Raw genomic sequence first — 26,834 nt, 5'->3', positions numbered from 1 at the left:
AATCGTTATATTTAGCGCACGATAAATGCATGCATGGGATGAAGATCGCTTGCTTTACAGTCTGTTCGCCCAACTGGGACACCGGACAACTGGGACTAGCCTGTGAAAATAGCCTATCTATCTGTCGCGAGATCTGCACGTAGATCGGTTATTTTCACTACTTACACGGTTCAAGGTTGTACTTCATTGATAGGTCTTTTGTACAGGTAAATAAGGGTAAAACGTATTTTTGTTCGGCTTCCTTCAGACAATGCAGTGGTATATATAAAATAACAGCAAAACAACACATCTAAAGATAAAATAAAACTTTGAGCACCACAGATAAAGAAACATAATTTTTGGAGCGGTGAAAGCGCTCCCAATAGACAGGTATGTCTGTGGCTGGCTGGCTATGTGGCTGGCTGGCTGGCTGGCTGGGTATGTCTGTAGCCTGGCAATACCTTGAGTGGCCACACAAGTTAAAGGAGGGGCGCTGTTGTGCAGGCACAAACACACACACACACACACACACACACACACACACACACACACACACACACACACACACACACACACACACACAGATTCACCGCTCTACTTCGAACTGAGGTTTGATTTTTTTTTTCAGAAAGCCATTAGGATTTAGAAGCCTTTTTCAGGTGTTAATCTTCAATCAATCAAAGCTGCTGTGTGTCTGTGTTGTTCTGCAGGACAGCTCCAGGCTGGAGGTGAGCGCTCTGTTTTATGGCAGTGCTCTCTTGTACGACGCCCACTCTGCTCACCAGGACAGGCTGCAGATGAGGTTGGTCCCATCCATCACGTTGATTGATTTATTGATGTTTCTATTGATAAGAACAAAGCGCACACACGTGACCATATATCTGTCTGTCAAAAGGATGAAACACATAAAAGACGGAGAGCTCGTTTTCCATTGTGATAAACAATGAACCTAGCATTCGTCAAAATGATCTAAATCGCATTCTTAACATTTTGTGGTCAAGAGAAACTAATCTAATGAGCAAGACGAAACAGAACATGAGTACACGGGACCAAGACATGGCTCTATAGCAGTGGTTCTCAATCTGTGGGTCGAGACCCTCATGGGGGGATGACGGTGAAGTGAAAATCTAAGGACTTTAAAGACCTTTTTAATACCTAAAAAAGACAAAGAAAAAAGGCCACTTCAGCATCAAAATAATCAAACTATACTATAAAAACTGGCAAAACATTGACTAAATTGTTAAACAATATAAGAAAGAGGCAAACATTTTGCATTGTGAAGTGTTGTGAGCTTGTAGATTGGCTATTTTCACAATGTTCATCTGTGGAAATACATTCATTTTTGAGGTTCATGGCCTGAAAAGTTTTAGAACCACCGCTCTATTAGCGATATCTTGGTCAATCACTAGCATTTTTGGAACAAAGAGGTGTCAAGAAGGGGTGCAGGGAGTGTGAAGTGCTAGGGGGTGACAAAAACAAAAGCGTACACACAAAAACAAAAGCGTGCACTCAAAAACAAAAGCGTGCAAACAAAAATAAGTGAGCGCACTAAAACAAAAAGTGTGTGCAAAAAACAATAGCGTGCACACAAAAAACTAAAAGCGTGCACACAAAAACTAAAAGTGTGCGCAGAAAAAACAAAAGCGTGTGCGCAAAAACAAACAAATGTGAGGAGAGCACACAATAAAGCAGCCTCCCTCTGTTTGCTTAGAGCCAGGATGGGGTATTTCCTGTGAAGGCAGAGAGTGTTGAAGGGACTCATTAGCACACACTCCCAGTGTGAACGCTGCTGATTGACCCTCAGGTTTCCTTCTGTCTCTGATCACCAACGCATTAACCCAGTTGAACCCTAATAGAGCAGTGGTTCCCAAACATTTTAGCTCAAGGCCCAAACTATAGTGAAAATAGCAGATCTGTAAGCTCACCACCACACGTCGTCGCCATGCCGATGCGACATGTCGAGCTTATAGAGCTGTTATTTTCAAATGTATGGAATTTCTTAGATTTTCTTTATTCATTCATTTTTTTAGAAGGTTCTGGGGCACAGGGATGTCCGAATAGGAACCCAAAAATGTAGCTTAAGAAGAAAAGCTAAAGGCTAATTGGCAACAAAGTTCAGTTGGAAATATTCAAAACAATATATAATAAGAAGGGTCTTCAGGTTCAGTTGCTACATTAATTATATCAAGCTCTTTTCTCTTTGGCTGAACATTTCAGAAGATGTGTTCTTTAGGCTTGGCAGTATAACCACCACCACCATCATCAAAACAACATAGTTTAAATCCCCCAAGGCCGTTTGAAATGACTCAGCTGGTGTGTGCTATAAACTCTCCCCGTCAGTCAGAGAGGCATTCATCACGGCACGAACTGGTCCCCTGAAGGGATGCTTTTATTCCCACTGAGCACAGCAGAAATATGCATCACAAATCAGCCTCGACCTGGGGGTTAGAGGTGGTTTACCTGCCAAGTTTGGGCTATTTGACAGCCTTTCAAGACCCATTCCCCTTCTAGTCCCTGAGTGAATTTATCCATTGCTGCCAGGTTTTGTGAGAGAAACAGACAACCAAGGTCTATGTGAAACAAGCCAAAACAAACCCATAAGCGACTTGGTCAGTCAAAGTTTTCATGTCTAAATGTTGTTTAATGGTTCTCAAACATTTTCCTGTCAAGGACCTCGAAATGAATGTGTACAGTATTTGGCCACGGACCTCCATCTGAAAATATTTTGTGCCGGGGACCCCCTTACATGAATTTAATTGATTTTAGTCAAATGTTTCAAAAAACATTCCACTTTTTCTTTTTTTCGAATTGCCGATGTATATAGGGTTAAAGTGGGTTAGTGTCGAAGTGTCCTTGAGCAAGATGGTCTCCCGATGTGCAGGTTGGTGCCTTGATATGGTTCCTTCCACCATCGGTGTATGAATGTGTGTGTGAATGGGCGAATGAAATGACAATCTCTTTAGTGCTTTTGGATAAAAAAGCACTATATAAATGCACCATTTACCATTTAAACTGAAGCAAGCCCAAATAAGCAACAACACCACAAAAAAAAAAACGTAACTACCAATATTTACAAGCGACTTTGCAGGAAAAACAAACCCCAAAGTCGCTAACAGCAAGCAGACTTGGCAACGCAGGATTTATCTGTCTTTGGCCAGTTGTTGACACGTGTGGCTGTGGGGATCTGGTGTCGGGGCTGTTAGTTAGAGGGTGATCGGGATGCAGATTGCAGGGATCGGGGCGTCCATGCGGACAGCACGGCCCCCACATGACAGACAACCTCCTCCAGTAGTCGCTTCCTGAAGCTGTCAGGACGTGCAGGCCGGCTTCCTGCGTTCGTTGGGGCTGCAAACTGACGACATGAACACTCTTCATGGAGGCGCACTTAGAAACAGTGGTTACCCAAACCTTTTAGATCGAGACCCAAAAGAAAGATTTGTTGTCTGTCTCCCTGGGGACCCAAACTAGTGAAAATAGCAGATCTAGACTACATGCAATATCACTCTCTACTTCTTAACTCATTTTGTGCCCGCGATTTTCGGTCGCAATGATGTCCAGAGTGCCTCCCGCAGGCTCCGTCCACTTGCACTCTCTTATTTTGAAGGCCCAGAAGTGCACCGCGTGATCACTTCCGGTCTGACGTCATCGGGTCGTGCGCCGGAACCGATCGTTGTTTACGTGGTGCCATGCTGGATTGCGTTGGAGCTTTTATACATGTGTTATATAAGCGAGCATCTGCCTCCATCTTCGCTTCTAAAGTGTAGTTTTGAGATAATGGACATTAAAGATGAGATCCCCCGTCCACCTCAATGTTATGGGATGACTATTGTGTGCTCGTGGAGCCGTGATGATGACAAATCAGCGCGGATTTTCGTCTCCGGACATCCGGCCATTCTACTCGGTAATGTACTCAACGTTACAGTAATTTATTACTTTTCGCGCGACATCACGCATTCGGCACTGTAAGTACTCGAGTACTTATCGCGTGACATCACGCAAACGGCACAGAATGAGTTAAACATAAGAAATGTATTTATTATTATATACATTATTTAGAAACATCTTTCAGTTTGTTTGTTTTTTTATTCATGTAGAGTTTTGCTTTGTATTTCTGGAAATAAAAAATCTAGGAAACAAAAAAATTAAGGGATATTCACACGCGGACCCATAAAAATGTATCCACAACCCACAAATTGGTACCGACCCACAGTACACCAGTACTTCGTTTTTCCACCACTGCTGTGTTGTTGTTTTCATACATTCCTTGCTGTCCGTGTGTGTCTTGCCAGTGTGTCTGACGTGGTGAAGCTGGTGACCAAGGCAGAGATTCCTCATCACAAGCGCATGCTGGAGATGTTCCCCTCTTTCACTGAGGACGAGGACTGTGACACCGTCCCCTGCATCAGGTACCTGTTCTGATGAGGAGAAGTCAAGTGGATCCGGAATCAGGAAGAATCCAGAAGCTCTTGTTTGGGTCAGTGACGTGACGCCCCAAAAAATGTGTTTTTAAAAAAACTTTAAATTGCAGGCATAAAAGTTATTTACTTTTGTTCTACTCACTCTCAACCTTATGGAAATACATTTTGTTTTTAGATATTTTATTGGAATCAGACTTTATTCAGCAGTTTGTTGTACTTGTGCCTAAAATCGTCATATGGTGTGACATGAAAATAATTGTTCATAAAATGAAAATGGAGTACATCTTTCTTAAGTTACTCACTTTATCAAAGTCCTTTATCATAACTAACCAGTGATCCACTATAGTTTTTTGAAAATTAATTATATCTGTATATTTTTTTCATAATCGACACTCTGTGTGAGGCCCATGTTCATGATCTTACAACATATTTTAAATGTATTCTGTCAAAACTTTCTCTAAAATTACACAAATATTTGTGAATATGTGCACAGGAATGCTACGCACACCTAAGTCTTCTGCCGGCCCACGGCAGAAGGATCCTAAAGAGACAATAAGGCGCATAGCCACACTTGGAGCCAAGGCAACATTTTATTAACACCAATTAGTGGAAACAGAACTCAGCATTCAGGTAAATTGCTTTTTTCCGAAGTCTCCTGAACTTGAACACAGCATTTTGTGTTGAACAAATGTAATTAGGAATCATGACATTACACCACATCTCCACTAGCTAAAGAGTGCTGGGTTGCGCAACTCCGAAAATAGCTGATCTACAAGCTCTCGCAGCACAACGTGTTGAGAGCTTGTAGATCAGCTATTTTCGCTAGTTTTGTCTCGGGTCCTACCTTAACACTGTCCACTGTCCAGTCCAGTGAGTGAAAGTACAAAAGTATTAGATCAGATTAGATTATACATTTAGACTGTATTGTACATCAGCCAGTCGTATTTGGTGAGGGTAGCAAACCGGCTGCCTTTTTGCGGTTCTGCTATGCCACAGACAACCTCCTGCTCTTCGTAGAAAATGCAGTCTCGCCCCTTTGGCTCCTCTCTCCTTGCTGGGTCATTGTTTAGTTTCTCCCTGTACTTTCTCATTCTCTCAGCACTTGTCATTTTCCAGCTGACAAAAGAAAATGGAATGTATAGTTTAAGACAAAGAGAAAATATTGTTTAGATTGAAACAATATGTTAAGGTTTCTGTGAAGGGGTTTCTGCTCTGTCTGATGAATTTGAAGTATCACTGAATGAAGCTAAATTACATTTTATGTAAAAATGTTTAAAACAAATGTTTAAATGTACAAAAGAAACATGGAACTTTGTTATTTATTGTTATATCTGTAGTTAAATACAGTATAAATCATATGGTGTGACAATCAAGTCATATGGCGTGACAAGCAGACATGTCACACCATTATGATTAAGTGTCACACCATATTACGTTTTCTGCATTTAGGTTTACCTTGAGGCTACTATGTACACATTAGCATGCTAACAGCATGCTAGCTATAACAAAGCAACCTAGATCTACATGGAAATATGACCAAAACTTCAAATAACTTAAGCTTTTTTTAATGAAAATGTGTCACACCAACAGACATCCAAAGTGGTGAGTTTGTCAAAGTTTCAACAAGATGGCATTTCATGAAAATGTTAAAATCATAACTCACCTCAGACACCTGTCTTGCAGTTGTGCTGGGAGTGCTGAATAGCCTTACAGAAGAAGGACCTCTCTAGCCAATAGGTGTCCAAATAATTACCTGTTTAATTTGTCCAAACTAGTGTCACACCAAATGATTTTGGTTTGGGGGACAAAATGTTTTTGATCAGAAATGACTGAAAACATTATGCTTTGACTTTGAAAAGATATAGGCTCACAAATACACATTTTTTTTAGCCTAAATTCATTTTCAAATGATTTTTAGCAATTCTTTTTCTTAGTTTTATTCAAGTTCCCACTTTCAGAAACAAGGTCAGGACAGTCACACCATATGAGTTTTGCCATGTTTGGTTGAAAATTCTGAAGAAATGAGGAATGAAATGTTTTAATCTTGAGTAAGTTCACATAAAGCTTAATGTCCTGCACAATATTCAGAAGGTTTTTGACAAATATATTTTTTATTTATACATGTTTGACACCGAGGACAGCGAAAACGTTACGTCACGTCACCCACCCGTTTACCCATTTAGGCCTAAAATTATTGAATGCTTTAACCAGTGAAAAATAGCAGATATACAAGCTCACAGCGCGGCACCGAGTGCCGCGCTGCGAGCTTGTAGATCTGCTATTTTTGAAAGAGTCGTGAAAATGTGTGCAAATCTTTGAATATATGTATTTTCAAAGCGAATGTTTGTAACTAAAATTTTGGGGGGGTCCCTGGAACTAAATATTTTCAGATGGGGTCCGTGGCCAAATACATATCATTTTGGGGGTCCTTCACATGAAAAGGTTTGAGAACCACTGGTGAGATAGTAGTCTCTCAAGAACAGACTAACTGAGCTCCATTTAAGTGAAAAGGACCTTTTCTTTGACGATGGCTGGCCAGATTGCTGACTCAGAAACATAGGTTTTTCAAAAAAATCTTAGAACGATTCAAAAGACACTTATAGAATCGGGTCAAAATTCGAATTTCCACGATTTTTCAAAAATAGCATATCTACAAGCTCGCAGCGCGGCACTCGGTGCCGCGCTGTGAGCTTGTATATCTGCTATTTTTCAATAGTTAAAGCATAAAATAATGATACACTTAAAGCAGTGCTTCTCAAGGACCCCCAAATTGACACTTATTTGCCCGCTGACCCCATTTGAGAAGATATGCCATGGACCTCATAAGAGGAGTTATATACCAATAAGTCCATTTAGTTCCTAACTATCATTTAGCTGGGGACCCCCTGGAACTCCCTCAAGGACCCCTGGGGGTCCCCGGACCCCACTTTGAGAACCAATGACTTACAAGCAACAAAATGTTGTTGGCTACTTCTTGAGAGTAATTTTAACCCAATCCAATGTGCAGTTGAGTCAGGCATACCGGTACATAGAATGAGATTTTTGTTTGATGTTTTTTTTGTTGCCCATGTCATTTAGTGCTGACAGCTACTGGGGAAAAGGCTCTTGCTAAGCCTCGAGCCCTTGGCTCTAAGGCAAGGGCTCATGTTACCACTGCTTGAAGTACATAAGCTTGCACAAATAAAAAATGAAACAATAAACCACTTCTTTTACACCTGTAAACCTGTGTTGACTCTGATTCTAACAAACCTGTTGCATGCAGTATAGCAGGGTTCCCCAATAGGCGGCTACTGTCTGGCCCCCACCAACCCCAGTAATAATTGTGGTATAAGAGCAGCAACAACACTAGTATATCGTCGTTGTTGGGTGGAAACCTCGTATCTCCAAATTTGTACGTTCTTTCGCAAATCATACAAGGCCGTCGCACAAAAGTAGTGAAAACAGCAGATCTACAAGCACACAACGCCTCGCGGGTGCGAGGCGTTGTGTGCTTGTAGATCTGCTGTTTTCACTAGTTTAAATCATTTTTAAAATGATAAATTCAAAACGAACGGTTTTGGACATACAAGATTTTCACCCGACAAAGACGAAAACTGTCGCTGGAGTAGCGGGAACGCCACCATCGCCCCCTGCAATGTTGTGGCCCTCGGCTTGGTACCCTAGACATAATTCGACCCTTGAGGAAAACTAATTGGGGAACCATGCAGTATAGCAAATCATTGCAGAAGAAAAAGGCATGCTCTTTGTGATTGATGCCAATGCAAGTGTGAATGTGATAATTCTTTTGTAATTGGTTATGCTTTTTTGTGTGTTTGTTTTTCTTTTCTCTCCTACTTTGTACTGCCAGAAATGTGTTCACCTGCAGATCACCTGTGATGAGGTGCTATCAGTGTGTGTGGAGGTGAGCTCCGCCCTGCGTGGATCATTGTTGTTGAGCTTTGTTATTCATAAGCTTGGTCCTCTGCAGCATCCGCATGTGAAAGGGTGCTCTGGGGTTGGTTACAATACAAGGGATTGATAGTGATCTCCACACCTTTGCCCCCCCCCCCCCCCATCCTTCATAGTGTTGTATTATAACAGTGATTCAACCTTTTGAAGGTACCTCCAGTTTGATATGCATTAGCTTTGGCCAGTGGCTCCCAAACCTTTTAGCTCGAGACCCAAAGGAGAAATTTGATGTCTCACCGGGACCCAGACTAGTGAGAATCAGTGTGAGCTTGTAGATCAGCTATTTTCACTAATTAGTGTTAAAATAGTTAAAAAGTTAAAATAATATTAATAACATTTGTGACATTTATTAGATTTTTTAAATGTTTTTTTTATTTTATTTTATATAATTTCTTTTGTATGCTTAATTAAAAAAGAAATAGGTCATTGACCCGCCATTTGATATGATTATTATTATTATAATTTTTTTATCTCCGTAAAGTCCCCTCAGTGTTAATTGAACTTAGAGAGTTCCATTTGTCCTGTCTCTCTGCCCTGTCTAAACCAAACCATTCCGTCCTTTGTTCTGCAGGGCAATTGGAAAAAGTAACATCCTGCAAAATGTTTATAACTTTATGTGTTTCTCCTCTTGGAAATGCCATCATGGCCTCATTATTCTGTTGATATCACCTCTGCCAGTTGGCAGATGCTTAAACTGTTTGCAAAACGGTCCTTTGGATTTTGCATGTTGGGTATTTGGTAAACCCGGCTAGTTGTGTGCCAAGGCATATGGATCTGATGAGTGAACGCTGGATTTGTTTCATGTCTAATTCTGGTCAGACTGACCATGGGAATGAGGGCCGGTTGCAGGGAGAATTTGGAACTGGCAGAGTAGGTTTTGGGTGATTTATGATGGTTTTTGCATGACGTCGCTGTCGGGCGGAAACCGTGTATGTCCAAAACCGGGAGAGTGTTTTCTGCTGTGTATCAAAGGGTGCGCTCGGAAATGCACACCGGTTCTGGTTAGGGTTAGTTTTAGGCATAGTTTTACTGAGGTTAGGGTTAGGGTTGGGTTTAGGCATAGTTTTACTGAGGTTAGGGTTAGGGTTAGGGTTGGGTTTAGGCATAGTTTTACTGAGGTTAGGGTTAGGATTAGGGTTAGGTTTAGGCACTCACTACACTGAGCACACACCCGGTGCGCATTTCCGAGCGCACCCTTTGATACACTCGGACTGAAACACCAGCAGAAAACACTCTCCCGTCCAAAACCATAACTTTTCAGGAAATGTAACAAAGTAGGGCATTAAATGACAAAAAAAAACATCCCCTTTTGAAATTTGGATACAACATTGGACCAAAATACAAGCCTGGCAGCCTCCCAGGATTCAAATGAAACACCAAAGCAGACACACATCCCAGCCTACTGCCTTAATCGCAGCCACTGTTCCTAATAGTTAAGATGGGTACACCATAAATGCAAAGGATAAATTCTAGCTATGTGCAAATATACTGTAGTAAATGCCCCAGCAACAAAATGGGAATTGCATTTGCATCATGACATTAAGAGGGCAGGGTATAATCTATAGCTCTGATTTTCCATCCTCAAACATGATGTAAATATCGTTCTGCTTTTCTGCAGCCGGGACCAGGTACTGGGACTGTGGCTTGATCTTGGGGGCAATCATGTAAACATGCTGTTTAAAGGACAACTTTCGTTTTTTACAACAAGGGTTCATATTTTAGATTGTAATTAGAGAAAAGAAAAGATGATTAAAATGTTTTCATTTGCTGCTTTCTATCGTTTTAGCCATTTTAGTATTTAGATTTCAGTGGTTGGGTCAAGCGTACAAGTGGCTAAATAATTTCTTTTTAGACACAATAAGCTGACAATTTCTTTGTTACTATTTACACCAGCCCCCATAAGTCACATTTGCCCATGAAAGATTGCGGTGCATCTTGGAAATGGGCTTATTGTGTCTAAAAATACATATTTAGCCACTTGCATGCTTGCCCCCAACCAGGGGGCATGCATGCAAATCAAAATCGTTAACGTCACTAAAATGATAGAAAGAAAGAAATGAAAACATTTTAACACTCATATTTTCTTTTCTCTAATGACAATCTAAAATATGAACCCTTGTAAAAAAACAAAGTTGTCCTTTAAGCCTTAGTTTTACACTTATGTTGCACACCAGTGCTGTGCAAAAGCCTTGCAAGCTTCTCGATCGTTTATTTCTCGGTGCGTGCCATGATGCACAGCCAAGTATAACTCAGGCTTTATACCTCCCGCAAATTGTCATGAAACTCTGACCTCATCTGGTTCACACACATGCAGAATTTAATCCTCATTTGTCATCTAACACACTACAGGAAATCTGAAAATATAAATGATTGCTGCACTTAATTAAACTGTTGTTCTGTTTACACTTGGATAAAGGATATGCTTTGCTGGTTCAAGTTGCGTTTGTGTGTGATCTTTACTGTTCTCTGGAGGAACACAGTGATGTTAGACCTCTTTCAACCAGTTCCATTGAGTTGAATCAGTAACAGCAGGCTTTCATTAGATGTTCTAGTTACATGCTTCAGAATGACGCTTGTTTCAGAGGTAATGCCATTAGATTCAAGTCTTATTTCGTCACTGTCGTGCAGAAACCTCGTATCTCCATGTTTCAAATTTGTACGTTTTTTCGTAAAGTAAAGCCCTGGTTCATCATACAAGGCTGTCGCACAAAACTATTGAAAATAGCAGATGTACAAGCACACAACACCTCGGGGTGCGAGGCGTGTGCTTGTAGATAGGCTATTTTAACTATTTTAAATCATTTTTGAATTGATAAAACGAATGGTTTTGGACATACAAGGTTTCCACCCGACAACAACGATTTAGTTGTTCCATGAAACACAGTAAACATTTTTCACATCTTTTTGTGTTTTCCTTTTAGTTTTCGTGTCATATCTGCATTTTATCAGTTTTCATGTTTAAATAAGTGTAGGGATGCACAAGATAGAAATGTTGGCCCATATCTGATTAGATGCCAGTAGGATTTAAAGTATATAATATATTTTGCACAGTAACTATGATTCTGTATGCAGATCTGCAAACTTCTGAAAAACTGCATTCTTATTACCTGATTAACTACTTAGTATGAACACTACACCCTGTTTCCAAGTGTCTGCTTTCACTACTACACTGAAGGAGATGAGCACAGATTTAGTTCAGATTAACAGTAAAGATTAACATTTCTGGTCTGACTTCTAAAGCCAAACCCCTTTGAAAGCCTCCCCATAAAACACTGACTCTGCAGCCTTCTGCAAAAGGCTTTTTCACCGTGCAGCTTGCAGATGAAAACTATTATTTTTTATATCGGTTCGATATCGATATTGCATTTTTAAGTAAATATTGTGATACGATGAACAACATTGTGCACCCATATACTGTACTGTATATTAAATCATTTGATGAGATGTTAAATGCCATTGTCGGCAGGCGACGAGCAAGTTCCCTTTGAGTTATTACACTTCCCCATCAATGTTGTCAGACATACCACATTGTCATTAAATAGAAAAAGCTTTTATTTTTCAAGAGCACAGACATTGTAGAAATAGAACAGCTTTGTACAAATGTGTCGGAAAGGAAATTGGTCCGTATCCATGCGTAACATTGCTCAGATATATCCAATGATGTCGTTGCATATGATGGGCTGTCGACTGCCGGTCTTCATGAGCGCAGTGAACTTGTGAAAGTCTGTGTCCATTTGGTGCAGGCCCGTGTGGGACTGGTGAAAGAACGGCTTCCACGCCTGGAAGCCCATGGGACAGGACAGGCGCTTGGGGGCCTCCTCCGTGGCCCAGCTGACCCTCGCCGAACCCGCCGGTCTCTGTCGCACCTCCACGCCTTTCGACTTCCCCCCCGCCGCCAGCCTCCGCCGCATGTTGACCAATAGGTCCTTGGCCAGGCGCCGGCCCGCACTGGGCTTGAGCTGCGCCGGCGTCGCCGCCTCCGGACACTCCGGGAGGTCCATCCAGTTCTTTATGAGGTCCGCGAAGCTGTTGTCCCCGAGGACCAAGGGCTGCCGGTTCCGGCTGCGGCTCAGCAGCGACGCGGTCCAGTCCTCCGTGTTGTTGTTGTTGCTGTTACTGGCCTCGAACGCGGTCCAGCGCTCCAGGCACGCGTCCGAGGTGGACTTGGGCCGCACGCGGAGGCCGGAGGGCCCCCGGTTGGTGCGGAGGCACGCCGAGTTGGAGACCCGCACGTTCCGGGTCCGCCGGAGCACCACGCCCTCGTCGTGCCAGGAGGCCTCGGAGTAGCCCGAGTCGAAGTCCAGACTCTTCTCGCTGCCGGGGGAGACCTGCGCCAGGCGCTCGTGCCTCTCCTCCTCCTCGTCCTCCTCCTCCAGCGGGCCGGCCAGGCAGCACGCCGAGTCGTAGGCGCTGGCGGCGTCGCTGCTGGCCTCGGAGGCGCGGAGGCGGGCCAGCCGCTCCCGCTGCGCCTTCTGCTGGCAGTGGCGCGTCACGGCGAAGGTGCGGGGAAGGCATGGCTCACTCAGCGGCCTGGCGGTGGGCGCGCTGATGTGCTTGAGGTCCTGTAGCGATCGCATCATGCACTGCATCTGGTCCCGGAGGCAGTCAGTGGAGTCTCCAAGACACAGCTTTTAACACAAAGGGAGAGAGAGAGAGACTAAGGGTTAGAGATAATAGCAAGGCTTTAGTTCTGGTCTATCAAAATAGTTCCCACTATTGATGAATCTATCCGTCCCGTAGCCAGATAATCGGAGATCTCCAACCTATGCCCACTGCTTGGACTGCAATATAGTCTTAGCCTAGCACAGCTATACAATCCACCCATGTTAAAACAAGGAGGGGATGTATACTGCAGTTAGTTAGCTGCATTAGTATATAGTCTGGCTAAGCCAGGCTAATATAATCTTTGCATTAGTTATGTTGTTATGTTTTTGTACATTTCAGTAAGCAGAGATCCCTGTTCGCCTGGCTATACTATGCAGAATCCTTCCCGTCAAGGTAGTCCTTTAACGAAGTCAGTGGTTCTCAAAGTGGATTCCTTTAGGGGGGCCTAAATTGACACAATTCTGTAACTCTAACAGTTTACACTGTCAGAGTTAAGGGGAGACCTTGAAATTTGAAAGTTTGAGAAACATTGACTTATGTCATCCCACAAACCCCCTTGAGGTGTAAACTGTTCCCCAGTGTCTCTCCTGCAACAGGGGAAATATTCTTTTTTTTACCAGCTGAGGTAACTCTGCTGTAGGCCATACAATAATAAGTCGAACATTCCTGACAAAACCTCAGAGCAGCTTTATGGTGACTTGGCTAAGCCCAGCATGCTCCCATTATCTTAGAGCCCACAGCTCTGACAACAGGATGCACATGTAATCCACTGCAAGGGAAGCTGTCGCTGCATCTTGACCGTGGAGGGGAAGTTTAAACAAACTACAGCTGATGATGAATCTCAGAGGGGCTACATCCTCTCCGCTCTAAAATACAGGATGCCGTGGGAAATTGACTGATTATTGTATTGCCTCGGCGGAAGTGACGGCATCATCTTGGAATCATTACACAATGGGAGGTCACACACAAACCCCTTGCTTGTGAATCATATCCAATCCATGATTTATTTCTTTACCTGAATGTCTATTCTTTTCGTTCTTGCTTTCTTTGGAACCCTAGCACCAGCAGCCCTATTCTTTGGGGGGAACGATAGTCGAAAATAGCTGAGCTACAAGCTCACAACTGCTTGTAAATTGGCTATTTTCACCAAAGACATTCGGAGTGGAGGGGGAAAAAAGAGTGCACCAAGTGCAGAGCCAACTCAGGTCAACTTTACAATAGAGGGTTTAAGTGTTTAATTATTATAAACCTGCCACCAGTGCCACCACCAGAGTGCTAACAGCTTCCAAGTTCCTTATAACAGCTTCCACCTTCAAACTAAGCTTCTTCCACCCTGCTAGCAGAGAGCTTTGTCCTGTTACCCTCACTTCAAACACAAACACTTCTCCATTGTATTACAATTTACAGCCGGCTTGTTAGTTCCACAAAGCCTACATCTGCAGTTCAGTGCAGTGGTGTAAAGTACACAGTGCATTTAGTACTGTACTTGAGTACAATATTGAGGTATTTGTACTTTATTTCCTATTTCCAATGCTTTTACTTCTGCTCCACTACACATCTCAGGGTCAAATATTGTACTTCTCCACTACATTTATTTGAAAACGTCACTAGTTACTTTGTATATTTTGATTATTATTAATAAAACATGCATTAACAACTTCAGCCCTGCATGGCCTACATTTCGGCCATTAGAAAATAGCCGATCTACAGCATGCTCTGGTAGATCTGCTATTTTCAAAATATTTGTATATGTCTACATTTGAAAACTTGAATAATTGGAATTACATGTTGATGCCAATACTTGTACTTTTACTCAAGTAGGCCTAGATTTTTAATTCTGGACTTACTTCTACATTGCAGTATCGATACTTTGACTTAAGTAAAATATTTGAGTACTTTTTCCACCTCTGGTACCAGAGACTCCATTGACAGGGTCATGCTGTTATCACAGCTGTGGGGGGAGCTCAGCTCAGCCGTTTGGCTCTTGGGGGAGCTTTAGAGACACTCTGGAGAGTGGCTCTAAAGTCATCAGAGATTCTAATCTGATTGCGTTCCTTGGACACACAAGAAAATTGATTTACGCAGCTGTACACATACACAAAAGGAGGAGTCCTCCTGTCCTTGTAACAACAGTCATGTTATTAAGTGTTCTCCTGGAGGACACACTTAATAACATGACTGTCTCTGGTTAATCAATGGAATCTCGACTGTTTTCTGACAAACACAAAAATATATAAGCTTCAGCTTTAAACACATGCCACCCCACCAGAACCAAGTTGAATCGTACGGTGAAAAGTAGGCTAAATTTGGTCATTGTATTTGTATAGAGAATAATGAAGCTGCCCTTACAAAAGCTACATGGAAACACACATAGACCTATGCTATCCCTATATTATTTGTAAAATAAAAAGGAACAATTAGGCATATTGGAGCATAATCAAGTTAACGGTGTCATAGCTTCACGATTAAACATTGCAGTGCAGTTGTCGGCCCAAACACTTACCATATTGTTTTGTTCTTGCGTCGGGATAAGCGAAGTCCGAGTTTTTAATGATTCCTGCAAATAAAAGCCAATGCTGCCGATTAACACAAGTCCATATCTTAACAGTATAATTCATGTCATTAGTAGTCTATTATCGTCAGCAGATGGGTCAGTAGTTCCCAAACTTTTACATTTCAAGAAACTCCGTTAACTCTGACAGTAGGATATAGACTAGCCTACTAAATGAAACCAAATGGAGCCCTTTGAGAGCCACTTATTAGAGATATGTTACTTTACTTACATTAGCATTGGTTGCAGTCACAGTGTCCTCCAGGCAAAAAGATAATAATAATTCCCAAAGCAATGTGCTGCTGTGATCCCAAGGCAGATACAGTCAGTCAGTGATTACAGTCCTGTGTGTGTCTCTGCGGCAGTGAGTGTCTACAGGTCTGCAACTCTGCATGCTTGCATCTGACTGACAGCGCACTTTGTTGATGCTGAGGGGTTGCTCGCAGCCAATCAGCGACCGCCCGTCACAAAGCCAACCAATAGAAAGCCAACTGAAACAGGATCCCTTGTTTTAATTAGGGTACAGTTGTTAAGGGACAATGACCCAAATAAAGCCACATCAGGATGGAGGGCGCTGTTTTTGTGATCACCAGATCATGAGGCAAAATTAAGACATCTTTTCTGTTTGCCAATATCTCGAGCTCACTCCTTTTACATTTTATTTTCATTTAATTTATTGTGCTTTTGTGCAAAGTGTGCTATTGTTGTTTATTTTTGATTGTTTTCTGTGCTATTTTCCTAAATATTCGCGGGGTAAATAAGTCCCAAAATAAATAAATAGGTCTACATTTTATAAGGACAACATGTCTTTGCTTAGACTTTACCAAAACGTTACCTCGATCTTAAATCTTAATGCATGAGTTTAGATACCATCATTGTTATGTTTTCAATTGGACACAGCTTGAAAGAGCTTGTCTCTGATAGCTGATAGAGATGCAGTGGCCGTTATCCAGTCCTTCGATTACAGGTGCTTGTGTCGCCACCTTGTGGCTGTTTTCTTTCCTTTCGGATTGGACTGTAATAATAGCCTACTGTGTAGGCCCTACATGGTATCTGAGAGACCTCTCAGTCTATTCTCCAAATCAAAGACTCTCAGCTTTTAAAATTGTATTCAAAGTCACCCAGCTTGACATACATTAGGACAAACATTGCAACTTGATAAGGTTTTGATCTCTGGGACCTTGAAATAAGACATTGACTGATTTGGGCTTGATATGGTCTGTCATTTTGGTCAAGAATTCCTTTGTGTCCATTACTCTACTGTGTATGGAGATAACAATAACACTTAGATTAAAAATTGCCATTCTTCTCTTTTTTTGAGCGGTGGTCCCGCCGCTCCTGTGATTCGCTTTCAAGATGTTACTGGCTGGCTGGCTGGCCGGCCGTGTATGTCTGTCGCCTGCCATACCTCTCCTGACCACACACACAGACCACACACACGTTAAAGGAGGGGCGCTATTGAGCAGGGCAGGCAGACAACACACTCTCTCTCTCTCTCTCTCGTGCACGCACGCACACACACACACACACACACACACACACACACTCAGTCAAGAGATATAGAGCAGCAGCTCCACACAGACACACGCAGTGAAGGGCGAACGTGAACTGAACGTCCTTTGTTTTCGCTTGATGAACGAATTGTCGAACACGATCATTCTGACGCCCGTGAACGGCGTTCGGCGGCGTTCGGCGGCCGTTCATGCGGCGGTCCGCGCCTCCGTGCGGTCGTCTGTCCTCTCGTCTCTCTTTTCATTCACATGCTCCAATAGTACGCACTTCAAGCAGCTCCTCGTGAACGTTGATTATGCGGTGCTGTCTGCAGCTGCACTGTGAATCTCCTCCTCTCGCAAGTAAAGCCTGACTACTTTGTCATGTGTGTTGCACGGCGAAAATAGCTGATCTGCAAGCTCACACACACACGCTCCACTTCAAACGAGGTTTTTTTTTTTTTACTCATAACGTAACCACTTAACCACTGTTTTTTTTATTGTTTTTGAGCGGTGGTCACACCGTCTCCTATACGTGGCCGTGTCCGGCCGGGAGGGGCGCTGTTCTCGCACGCACGCACGCACGCACGCACGCACGCACACACACACACACACACACACACACACACACACACACACACACACAGGGGGGAAGGGTGGGTCAGCATGTGTGGTCAAGTATTATTATTATTATTAACAAACTGAATGTTTTAGGGTCAAATAAATTAGAGTGTGTGAAGAAACTACAGCATTGTAAAGCACACTAACCCCGCTGCACCCACCCAGTAGTGCTGTTGCACAGCCTCCACGACCACCGCTCAGTTCACACAGGTGTGATTTTTATTTATTATATTGTATGGTGAATAGTTATAGGCCCCTGGAACGGACAGCAGCAAATCAGTTGTGACAAGAAAAGGTTATCCCAAGGAATATGCACACCTCAAGACTAACCATTGTGTTTTCCTGCACTAGGATATATACCGGACCTCAGACATAGATGTACTGTACATAAAACCCAAACATATGCTGATATGTTTATTCAATTAATGACTTAAAGTATTTTGACATGGCAGTGTCAAAGGTAGATGAAGAGTCATGGAGTTAGGGGTGAGAACCTGTTGGCTATACAGACAGTTAATAGGCTACATAAGCCCCTTTTCGACTGCAGCTTTAGTACCACACCAAACTACACCACACCAGACCGCACCACATAAAAATATCTACATTTTCCATTACACAAAAGTAAGAAACAAATTGACCCTTTTAACTGTAACAATATAAATTTGCATTACAACTATCCTAAATTATAGTATACTATAATGGATTATAACTGTGATTATAATACACTATAAAGTATTAATGTATTACTATGATAATTATAATACACTATAATAGATTATAATAGTGGTTATAACACAATAGAATATATTATCATGTTTTACAACTATATCCTAGTGGTCTAAATGAAAAATCAGTGAGTGATCAGTCATTATATAGTGTTTGGCCCTGTTTGGCCTAGCTCAGACCTACTCTAGATTGGATACTTTTTAGTACCACGTTTAGTACCACTTTCACACCACTCTACCCAGGTCCTTGTAGTGGAAAACCTGGCACAAGTGGGCGGTGTGGTGTGGAGTGGTGTGGTGTTGGGCCAGTGGAAAAGGGGCTAAAGTCTTTGACACTGAGCCCCATAATGTAAATTATTGAATCAGAAGCCCATGTTATTTTACACTGTGAACTATATGCAGACATTCACTCAGAATAATGTCTTGTCCGATCAAAGTATGTTGCACATTTTAATTATTTTGATTATACAAATGAACTGTTTGTAAATGTAGCTGGTAAGTATTGTATTGTAGTGTAGCCTCATCCTTAATAGACCCATATGGGACCCTCGTAATTTGCTCAGTTCAAGCCCCCCCCACTTGGTAACAGAGTAGCCCACAATGAAAACATATGGGTTCTCTACCTTACCGGACAGTTAGTCCAAGTTGCAATCTGACATAGTTCTGTATACACCATGTACTGTACATGCTTTCTCCAGTTTCTTTCTAAATTGTATTGTTTTTGACACTCTCTTTGGCAATGCAAATGTACGTTTTCTCATGCCTAAAAGCTCCTTTGATTCGAATTGGGTCCCCAGGCCCCACATTTTAGAACCTCTGCTTCAAACTGTGTGTGTTTTTAAATCCTTATGTAGTCTATTGTGGTGTCAATGCCTTGCACCATTGTATTCTCTTTCTTTAAGTGGGGCTTTTTGCAATGCAAATCTTCCACCGAACTGGTGTCATGGCATTTGCATATGGTGGACCATTCAAGAACTTTGAATGCATGCTAAAGTTGGCCTCATTTGAAGAATCTCCACATTCCTGTTAACACCTCAAATCAAATGAAATAAAAAAGGACAGCGTCTGTATAGATTGCTCTGTTTCTCATGGCCATTAAAGCAAGGTTGCTTTGCCACACTAGTGGGCCACAAGGGCATTGCAAGTGGGCCCCAATCCATCATTGGCAAAACAAGTTTTGATAGTATAACGATTATATTATATAAAAAGTAGTGCTAAAAATGTAAATATTTTCACTAGAAACTTGAAGGACAACTGTGTTTTTTTTGTGTCTAAAAATACATATTTAGCCACTTGTATGCATGACCTAAATGAAAACATTTTAACACTCATCTTTTCTTTTCTCTGATTACAAAAATATGAACCCTTGTTGTAAAAATCCAAAGTTGCCCTTTAACTATACTACGTTGGTTCCATTGATCAATGTGCATTGTGTTTATCAAAAATCTAAATTTGATTAATCGTTAAAATAAACACGATCTGAGAAGTTCAAGGGTTCCTGTTGTGGCTGAAGTATTTCTGAAGAAATAAATGTTTAAATGAACATATAAAGGAAGGTTGCAGACTTCAAGACCGATGAATGCGATGAGTAATATATAGTGACAGTGTACTACTACCAACGGATTAAGTTGATACATGACATTGCTTTTTACTTGAATCTCAGAGGATTTGGTTAGAGTGCAGCGGTACATTACATTTTGACATAATATGGCAAAAATGAAAGTTATCAAACCATTATTTACATACAGTGGCTGAACGACTTATGCATGTTTTAAACATAACCATAAATAAGGCTTATAATAGTACTGAAACTCCAGGAGTTTTTATGTCATCATATAGTAGGCCTAAACAATGGCCACTGTGAACTTGAGTAGAAAATAGCCCTAATCATAAGGAAATAAATTACCTAAAGAATGAAAAGATAGAAGTTAAAAAAGAAGAAGAAGAAGAAGAAAGATATCAAGGCACAAATATACAGCAAAAGATCAGAATGAAACAAAATCTGGTTCGGAAATCACAGACAAATCAGACCTTTACAAAAACAAGTACACATTTTTTTAGTTTGTTTTGTTTCTCAAAAGACTTAAGGAATGATTTCTAGTCCGTGAGGAATACAGGCTCATCTAGCTATGGACAGTCATGCAGAACAATGCAGTATCGTACAGCAGTGTAAACAAACATTGTACAAAAAACACTATTTCCCTTTAATCCATTCTCATTCTCCATGCTTTGTTTCATAAGCCATGTGCAATCAAGTTTCAAAATGCAAACATCACTTAAAGGAGTTCACCCATTTACAAACTCTTCATATCGTCATCACCAATACTCATTTAAACTTTTATTTTTGTATTTTTTTTCTATTACAGCCTCAATGCACTGTTTTCCTATGTACTCCTTTTGATGATTTCGTGTATACTATTGTATGTCTCTATATGTCTTGATGAATTGAATTGAATTGATTGATTGAATTCTTTATTACAGTTTGCAGAGACAGCTACAGGTATTAAGTACAGTACAATCCAAGGTCTGCTAAAATGATTTTTTTTCCAAGGTTGCCTATGGCTTGTTTCCATTGGGGTCCTACGGACTCAATTCATCGAAACATTTAATGACAGACAAATACTGGAATACATAAGATTACAATGGAGATCTTTGTTTAAGTATTCACTCAATCAATCCATCCATCAAAAGAATGACTTCTATTTTACTTTCACATTTCAGCAGTTTCTTAACTGTCCATATCCAGTTGGACAGTTGGACAGAAATAGTGTAAACTCATGAGCATTAGTAAGGACCAAATATATGAAGATCAGGTTGAACATGGGTGACGTTATATCCTTTGTCATAAATTTAAGTTTTTCATGTAAACATATTTTCATGTTTGATACATTTAAAGGGACGGAGACATTTTCATTGGTTGCTTTTTGTATATTTACTTACACTTTCATATTTAAAAAAGTTTTAGGTTCAACAACCTTTTTTGACTTTAACAAATGTGGGAGGCATGCTTTCAACCGATTAAAACCGGGAAAGCATCCGCGTCATTTTAGATTAATGTAAATAGCAACATACGTTTTTCAGAAAACTTGTAGGATTTAGAACGTTGGTTTAGAACAGTGGTTCTCGAAAATGACATACAAGCTTACAGCTCGTCACTTTGTGCCATGCTGCAAGCTTGTACATGATACAGCTGCTATTTTTGTACATTTTTTAAAAATACTTTTGACACAAATCTTCTCTTCTGGGGGTTCCTGGATCAAAAAACGTTCAGATGGTGGTCCGCGGCCAAATATAAATATCAATTTGGGGGGCTTGGTACGAAAAAGTTTGACAACTACTGATTTAGAAGGCATTTCATTTAGATCAAGGACTTCTTTTCATGTTCTTGCTTATTTACTTTATATTGGGGGGACCATGTTTTACTAACACCAAACCCAGGACCCTTAACAATTTAAAAATAATAAATAAATAAAACATGCATAAAATAAATAGTTTATCCTCTAATTACATTTTGAAATGAAAATAAATGTTATGCATGTATATAGTATTTTGTCTGTGTTCTAACCTCTGAATTGCAAAAGAAAAGTCTGAACCTGAGAAGATTCAATATGATACAAACAAAATCTCTTCCATAGAGAGCAGTGGTTCTCAAAGAAAGATATGAAGAACATGGTTAAGAAGCACTTGACCCTTGAATTTCTCAACTTGCTCATTTTAAGATGGAATCATTTGACTACTAGTGACTGTGGACAGTCCAGAAACCTGCCTACCACCAGTGACATCATCATGTGGTAATTTCAAACATTTAAAATGTATTACATTTTTTGAGCGGTGCTCCAGGAAGCAGCTAAGCTCCAACATCTGGTTTTGTCCGGGACGCGAAGCATGGCCTACATCCGGCCGACATCTTGGCACAAAGCACTCAAAGTTTGTTGTACGCCCAGGGTCACATTGACCAAGCTTCGTGGGACGCTTAATGAAATTAACTCATAAATAGCCCCGCTTACTTCACACTAGGTGTGATTTCTTGCTTCTTTTTGAGCGGTGCTAACTGATCCTACATCTGGCTTTGTCAGTATGTTATGCATGTACTGTAGGTCCCACACTTGGCTCATTGGCAAAGCTTTGCGGGACGCTTAATGAAATTAACTCATAAAAAGCACCACTCACTTCACACTGAGATTTCTGTTTACATGTCAGCGTGACAACTTTACAGGAAGAGCAAGGTGGTAGTGAATGAGTAGACAGAAATGGTGCCATCTTATGATTATCATTAGTGAGGATTATGAAGGCCCGGTTGAAAATGGGCGAAGTGCTCCTTAATGTGACATTTCTTGGACATAATACTGAATTCTTTAATAGTGCTGTATCAGTAGTCCCCCCCATGAATGATAGTTTGATTAAGAAATAAAAGGACTTCATTTCACCATCAATACTGTTATTCACGTCATGGAAAGACATGGAATATTACACAACAGTGGTATATTTTTCTTCTACCATTTAAGGCCATAGAGAAATACGTTTCCAGGGGTAATTCAGATTGGCTTAAATCATTCTTCGGCGTATCTGCGACGCGTTGAGTCTAAGTATAACTGTCTTATTACGTTTTTTTTTGCCTCTTCACAAATCTTTGGTCTGAGCAAAGGCTTTACATTTATTAAAAATGTAGCAATCATATTACAAATCACCATATCTCAGACTAATTCCCGGCATGAACGTTGGGAGAATTGGGGAGTGCACATGACAAATCGTTGCTGTCTGGCAGAAACCTCGTATCTCTACATGTGTTTTTGTCCCTACTTCATCGTACAAGAGTGTCGCACAAAATTTGTGAAATTATTTCTTGTGTTTGTTTTTAAAATAATAATAAATTAGAACTCCACTCTGTTGAGGTGCCAACTTGCGTCTTGTGCACAAGTAGGCCATGTATGGCCTCCTTGTGCGCCAGCAGAGCGCCATGAGGTGTGCTCACCACTGGCATCACCAGGAATGCTGGTTCCTCATTGGCTGTTAATGATGATGTTGCCAGAAATGCTGGTCCCTGATTGGGCTACGGCTATGAGCTTAAACAAAGAAGGACACCGACATACTGGTGCAAGTAACTAGAAAGGTGCAATTCTGGGAAATTGCAAGTGGTAGCACTGACACGAGCCTTGAGGAATCCACTGGGAACTTAAATGACAACAGTGTGTGAAGCATGACCAAAAGCTTAACTTTTCTGTTGTGCAGCCTTACACCCCGGATAACATTACTCAAAAACCTTACAAAACACAGGTTCACTTTGCTGTTAAAAAACATCTCTGACCAAATACAATAGCGTGTTGCCTAAAGCAACCCCACTAAAAAGGAACTTTTTTTCCCTTTTTTTTCTTGACATACAAGGTTTCCACCCGACAGCAATGAAATGTCATTTTTGATGAACCATTTGTGAACCGCTGTTCTAGACCAGTAAAGACATTATATTAAAAAAAAAGAAGCCATTATTACAGAGTGCACATTAATCATGACATCTGGGAATCAGTTGAAAGTCTTCCAGGTTCCCACTTGATATTTCCAGTCTGGGATGAAGATGGTTTTCATTATGAAAAGCGATACTCATCGTGTGGCTGTCGCAGTCTCTCGTGCAGTGTCTCTGTGCCTTGTGCCAACAATCTGTACAGTAGCAGCTCTGTATGAGAGAGAACAAAGAAAGAAATGTAATACAATTATACAATATAATTGCGGATACAATATCAATTACACACATACTGTAAAATGACACACTGTGAATAATGAACACTATTGTCTGTATTCTGGGCATGATACTGTGAACATTTGCAAACCATTGCATACCTACAAGCTCAACAACATTTCATTCTGAGCTTGTAAATTGCTAAGAGATTTGGTGTAGAGGGAAAATTGACTGGGAAGGGGATTGGGGGGGGACATCAACAAAGTCATCAGCTTTATTTGACATTTTTCCATAGAGGTATAATATAAACTAGAGGGCGGACTGCAGCAACCCCCAGCTATTCATTCATTTAAATGCAAGTTGCTCAGTGACGTTTGAAGCACCCGGAAGAACGCTCCACTTTAGCATTTTTCTTCAAATGCGGAAGTCTTAAGCACCGAGCAGGCATACTAGGGTACACAGTGTCAGTAGCATTAGCATACGCACATACAGTAGGGGTGGGCGATATGGTGATAATTATCGTTGAGACGATACAATGTCTCCACGATATGCCTTTTCAGAGATATCGCATATATCGTGATACAATTGAGGGAGCCCTGTGAAAAATCCTGTTTAATCGTTAATACAGAGATTCATTGCAGAATTCAATTTTAACCTGCATTTTGGTCTAAATCAGTAGTTCTCAAAATGTAATGTCAAGGTCTCCACTTAACTCTGACAGTATACAAATGGAACAAAATGGACCCGTAAGGGTCCATTTGGTTTCATTTGTATACTGTCAGAGTTACATACTTGTAAAGTTCAATTTAGACCTCCCAAATGGACCCCAAATGGCCCACCCCTAACATACAGTAGCGTTTTAACAGCTATCACAGGTTTGACCAGCAGGCGAAGGCTACTGTGGTTCTGGGGGCTTGGCTTTTTCATGCCAAGGGGATTTCCGTTTTCGGCTTCACCCAGAGTCCTGCCCACAAAGCAGCGAGCGGCAAGGGGTCTTGCTCAGGGAGACTTCCAAAACATGGACTGGGACCTGCTGCATCCCAAGGCGAGTTCTCTACCTATATTCAGCTATTAGGCAGCCCATTACCTGGGATTTCCTGCTGAGCTTCATGTAGCTAATATTTGTACCCACTAGGGCATTCACGAATAGTGATTTTTAGTATTTGAATTATTCGACCTCAAAGTATTCGAATAGTCGAATATTCTACAGGACTGGCCAAACTGTCAAATATTAAGTAAGCAAGAGGCGAACATTGTGAAAATAGCCGATCTACATGCTCACAACGCCTCGCAACGCGAGGCGTTGTGAGCATGTAGATCTGCTATATTCACAATATTTATCTGTGGAACAGAGTCACATTAAATGTAATACCTACAATTCCAAGTGCTTGTCAGGGTGGGGCTCCCCAGTTCAAATATGTTTTATTTTGGGGGTCACAACCTAAAAAGGTTTAAGAAGCCCTGGTATAGAGCATTAACAAATTCATCCACCAGGGGCATTGAGAGTTCATTCTTATGACTTCCTATCTAGCCAAGTTTTATAAACTATTTTTTAAAGAGAAAACAATAAAAAAAGCGAATATTCGACTTTGGTGAACAACGTCGAATAGTGACTTTGATATTCGAATATTCAAATATTCGAATATTTGGTGAATGCCCTGGTACCCACCTCAACATGTGTGTGTGTGTGTGTGTGGTGCGCTCAGAAGAGCCCACAGTCCTTCAGGTTGGTCTTGATGATGACGTCGGTGACGGCGTCGAAGACGAACTGGACGTTCTGGGTGTCGGTGGCGCAGGTGAAGTGCGTGTAGATTTCCTTAGTGTCCTTCTTCTTGTTCAGGTCCTCGAACTTGGTCTGGATGTAGCTGGCCGCTTCGTCGTACTTGTTGGATCCTGGGAGGGTGAGAATGTGGAATGGTGAGGAAGTAGCTTCCCCCATAGGAATATAACATAGCAGGGAGGTGCAGAGAATGTTAGCTATTTTCGGTGCTTGATACCACACTGCAGTATTCAGCGTAATCAAGTGAATACTGGAGATGTGGCGTAACGGCATGGATTTCTACACAGAGAGGGCAATTTTTTCAACATAAGATAGCGTATTCAAGTTCAGGAGAGTTTCCATTTCTTTCACCATAGCAAAAACTGTATTCAATGGTCTGGAGAGGGCACTTTTTACAGACGGATAAAAGGACAGGGGCTTAAGCCCACTTTGATGTCTATGTGTGCACGTGACTGTAACATAGGAACTGACCTATAGGTTTGTGTGTTTTCAGTTCATTTTCTTTTCAGTTTATTTTTTATTTATTGCAACATCAGCCCAAGAGGGCTCTGTGCACTTCACAACAAGGCATACAGCAAAACGCACAGTAAAATGTGCCGGCACAAACGGTCGAACAATAACCAAGCGGCAGTGCACTGCCGAAAATGCAGCAAAAAATAAAGAAAGAAAATGTTAAAGAAAACAATACAGTGTTTAAAACCAGAAGAAGGTGGACATAACATTGAAATTGATAAAACTAGGAGAAACCGTAATGCAAGGATAAAAGATGTGTTTTTAGCCTAGATTTAAAAATCTAAGGAGTTGGCAACCCTGACAGCTGGAGCGAGAGCATTCCAGAGATAGAGGGCATGATTGGACTGTTAATTCCTCTGACACCATTCCACCCTGTCTAACACAGTGTTTCTCAAACTGTGGGGTCGGGAAACCCAGTGGGGTCCCCACATGATTTTGAGGGGGTACCCAGATGAATAGTTTTTTTTTTTTTTTTTTTCAGTAGGGGTAGGCCTATCTGCACATTTCTAAAGTGACAATTTAAGGACCTTTTA

General features: G+C 41.3%; 3 protein-coding genes across 3 annotated transcripts in view; 1 reads left to right on the top strand and 2 right to left on the bottom strand.

Annotated features, from left to right (window-relative positions):
• Window positions 1-4,445, top strand: part of uba7 (ubiquitin-like modifier activating enzyme 7) — a 118,662-nt gene extending 114,217 nt beyond the window's left edge. Inside the window, exons 23-24 of the mRNA XM_080728081.1 lie at window positions 690-781; window positions 4,269-4,445. Of these exons, the coding sequence (XP_080584207.1) occupies window positions 690-781; window positions 4,269-4,398 (222 nt within the window). The 3' untranslated portion in view covers window positions 4,399-4,445. The remainder of the gene's footprint in view (window positions 1-689; window positions 782-4,268) is intronic.
• A 7,439-nt stretch (window positions 4,446-11,884) lies between these two features.
• LOC308286409 (PAK4-inhibitor inka2-like) lies at window positions 11,885-15,860 on the bottom strand. The gene is made up of 3 exons (XM_080727406.1): window positions 15,734-15,860; window positions 15,454-15,507; window positions 11,885-12,973 (listed from the first exon to the last, which is right to left on the bottom strand). The coding sequence occupies exons 2-3, from the start codon at window positions 15,454-15,456 to the stop codon at window positions 11,990-11,992; spliced, it is 987 nt and encodes a 328-aa protein (XP_080583532.1). The 5' UTR covers window positions 15,457-15,507; window positions 15,734-15,860; the 3' UTR covers window positions 11,885-11,989.
• A 9,850-nt stretch (window positions 15,861-25,710) lies between these two features.
• LOC308286556 (guanine nucleotide-binding protein G(i) subunit alpha-2-like) overlaps window positions 25,711-26,834 on the bottom strand; it is a gene marked incomplete at both ends in the record, with an annotated part of 127,245 nt that continues 126,121 nt past the window's right edge. Inside the window, one exon of the mRNA XM_080727606.1 lies at window positions 25,711-25,901. Within this exon, the coding sequence (XP_080583732.1) occupies window positions 25,711-25,901 (191 nt within the window). The remainder of the gene's footprint in view (window positions 25,902-26,834) is intronic.

The sequence above is a fragment of the Nannobrachium achirus genome (assembly GCF_963921795.1).
Source record: "Nannobrachium achirus genome assembly, chromosome: 6".
In the NCBI taxonomy this organism is placed as follows: domain Eukaryota; kingdom Metazoa; phylum Chordata; class Actinopteri; order Myctophiformes; family Myctophidae; genus Nannobrachium; species Nannobrachium achirus.
This window is presented reverse-complemented; position numbering and strand designations above follow the sequence as displayed.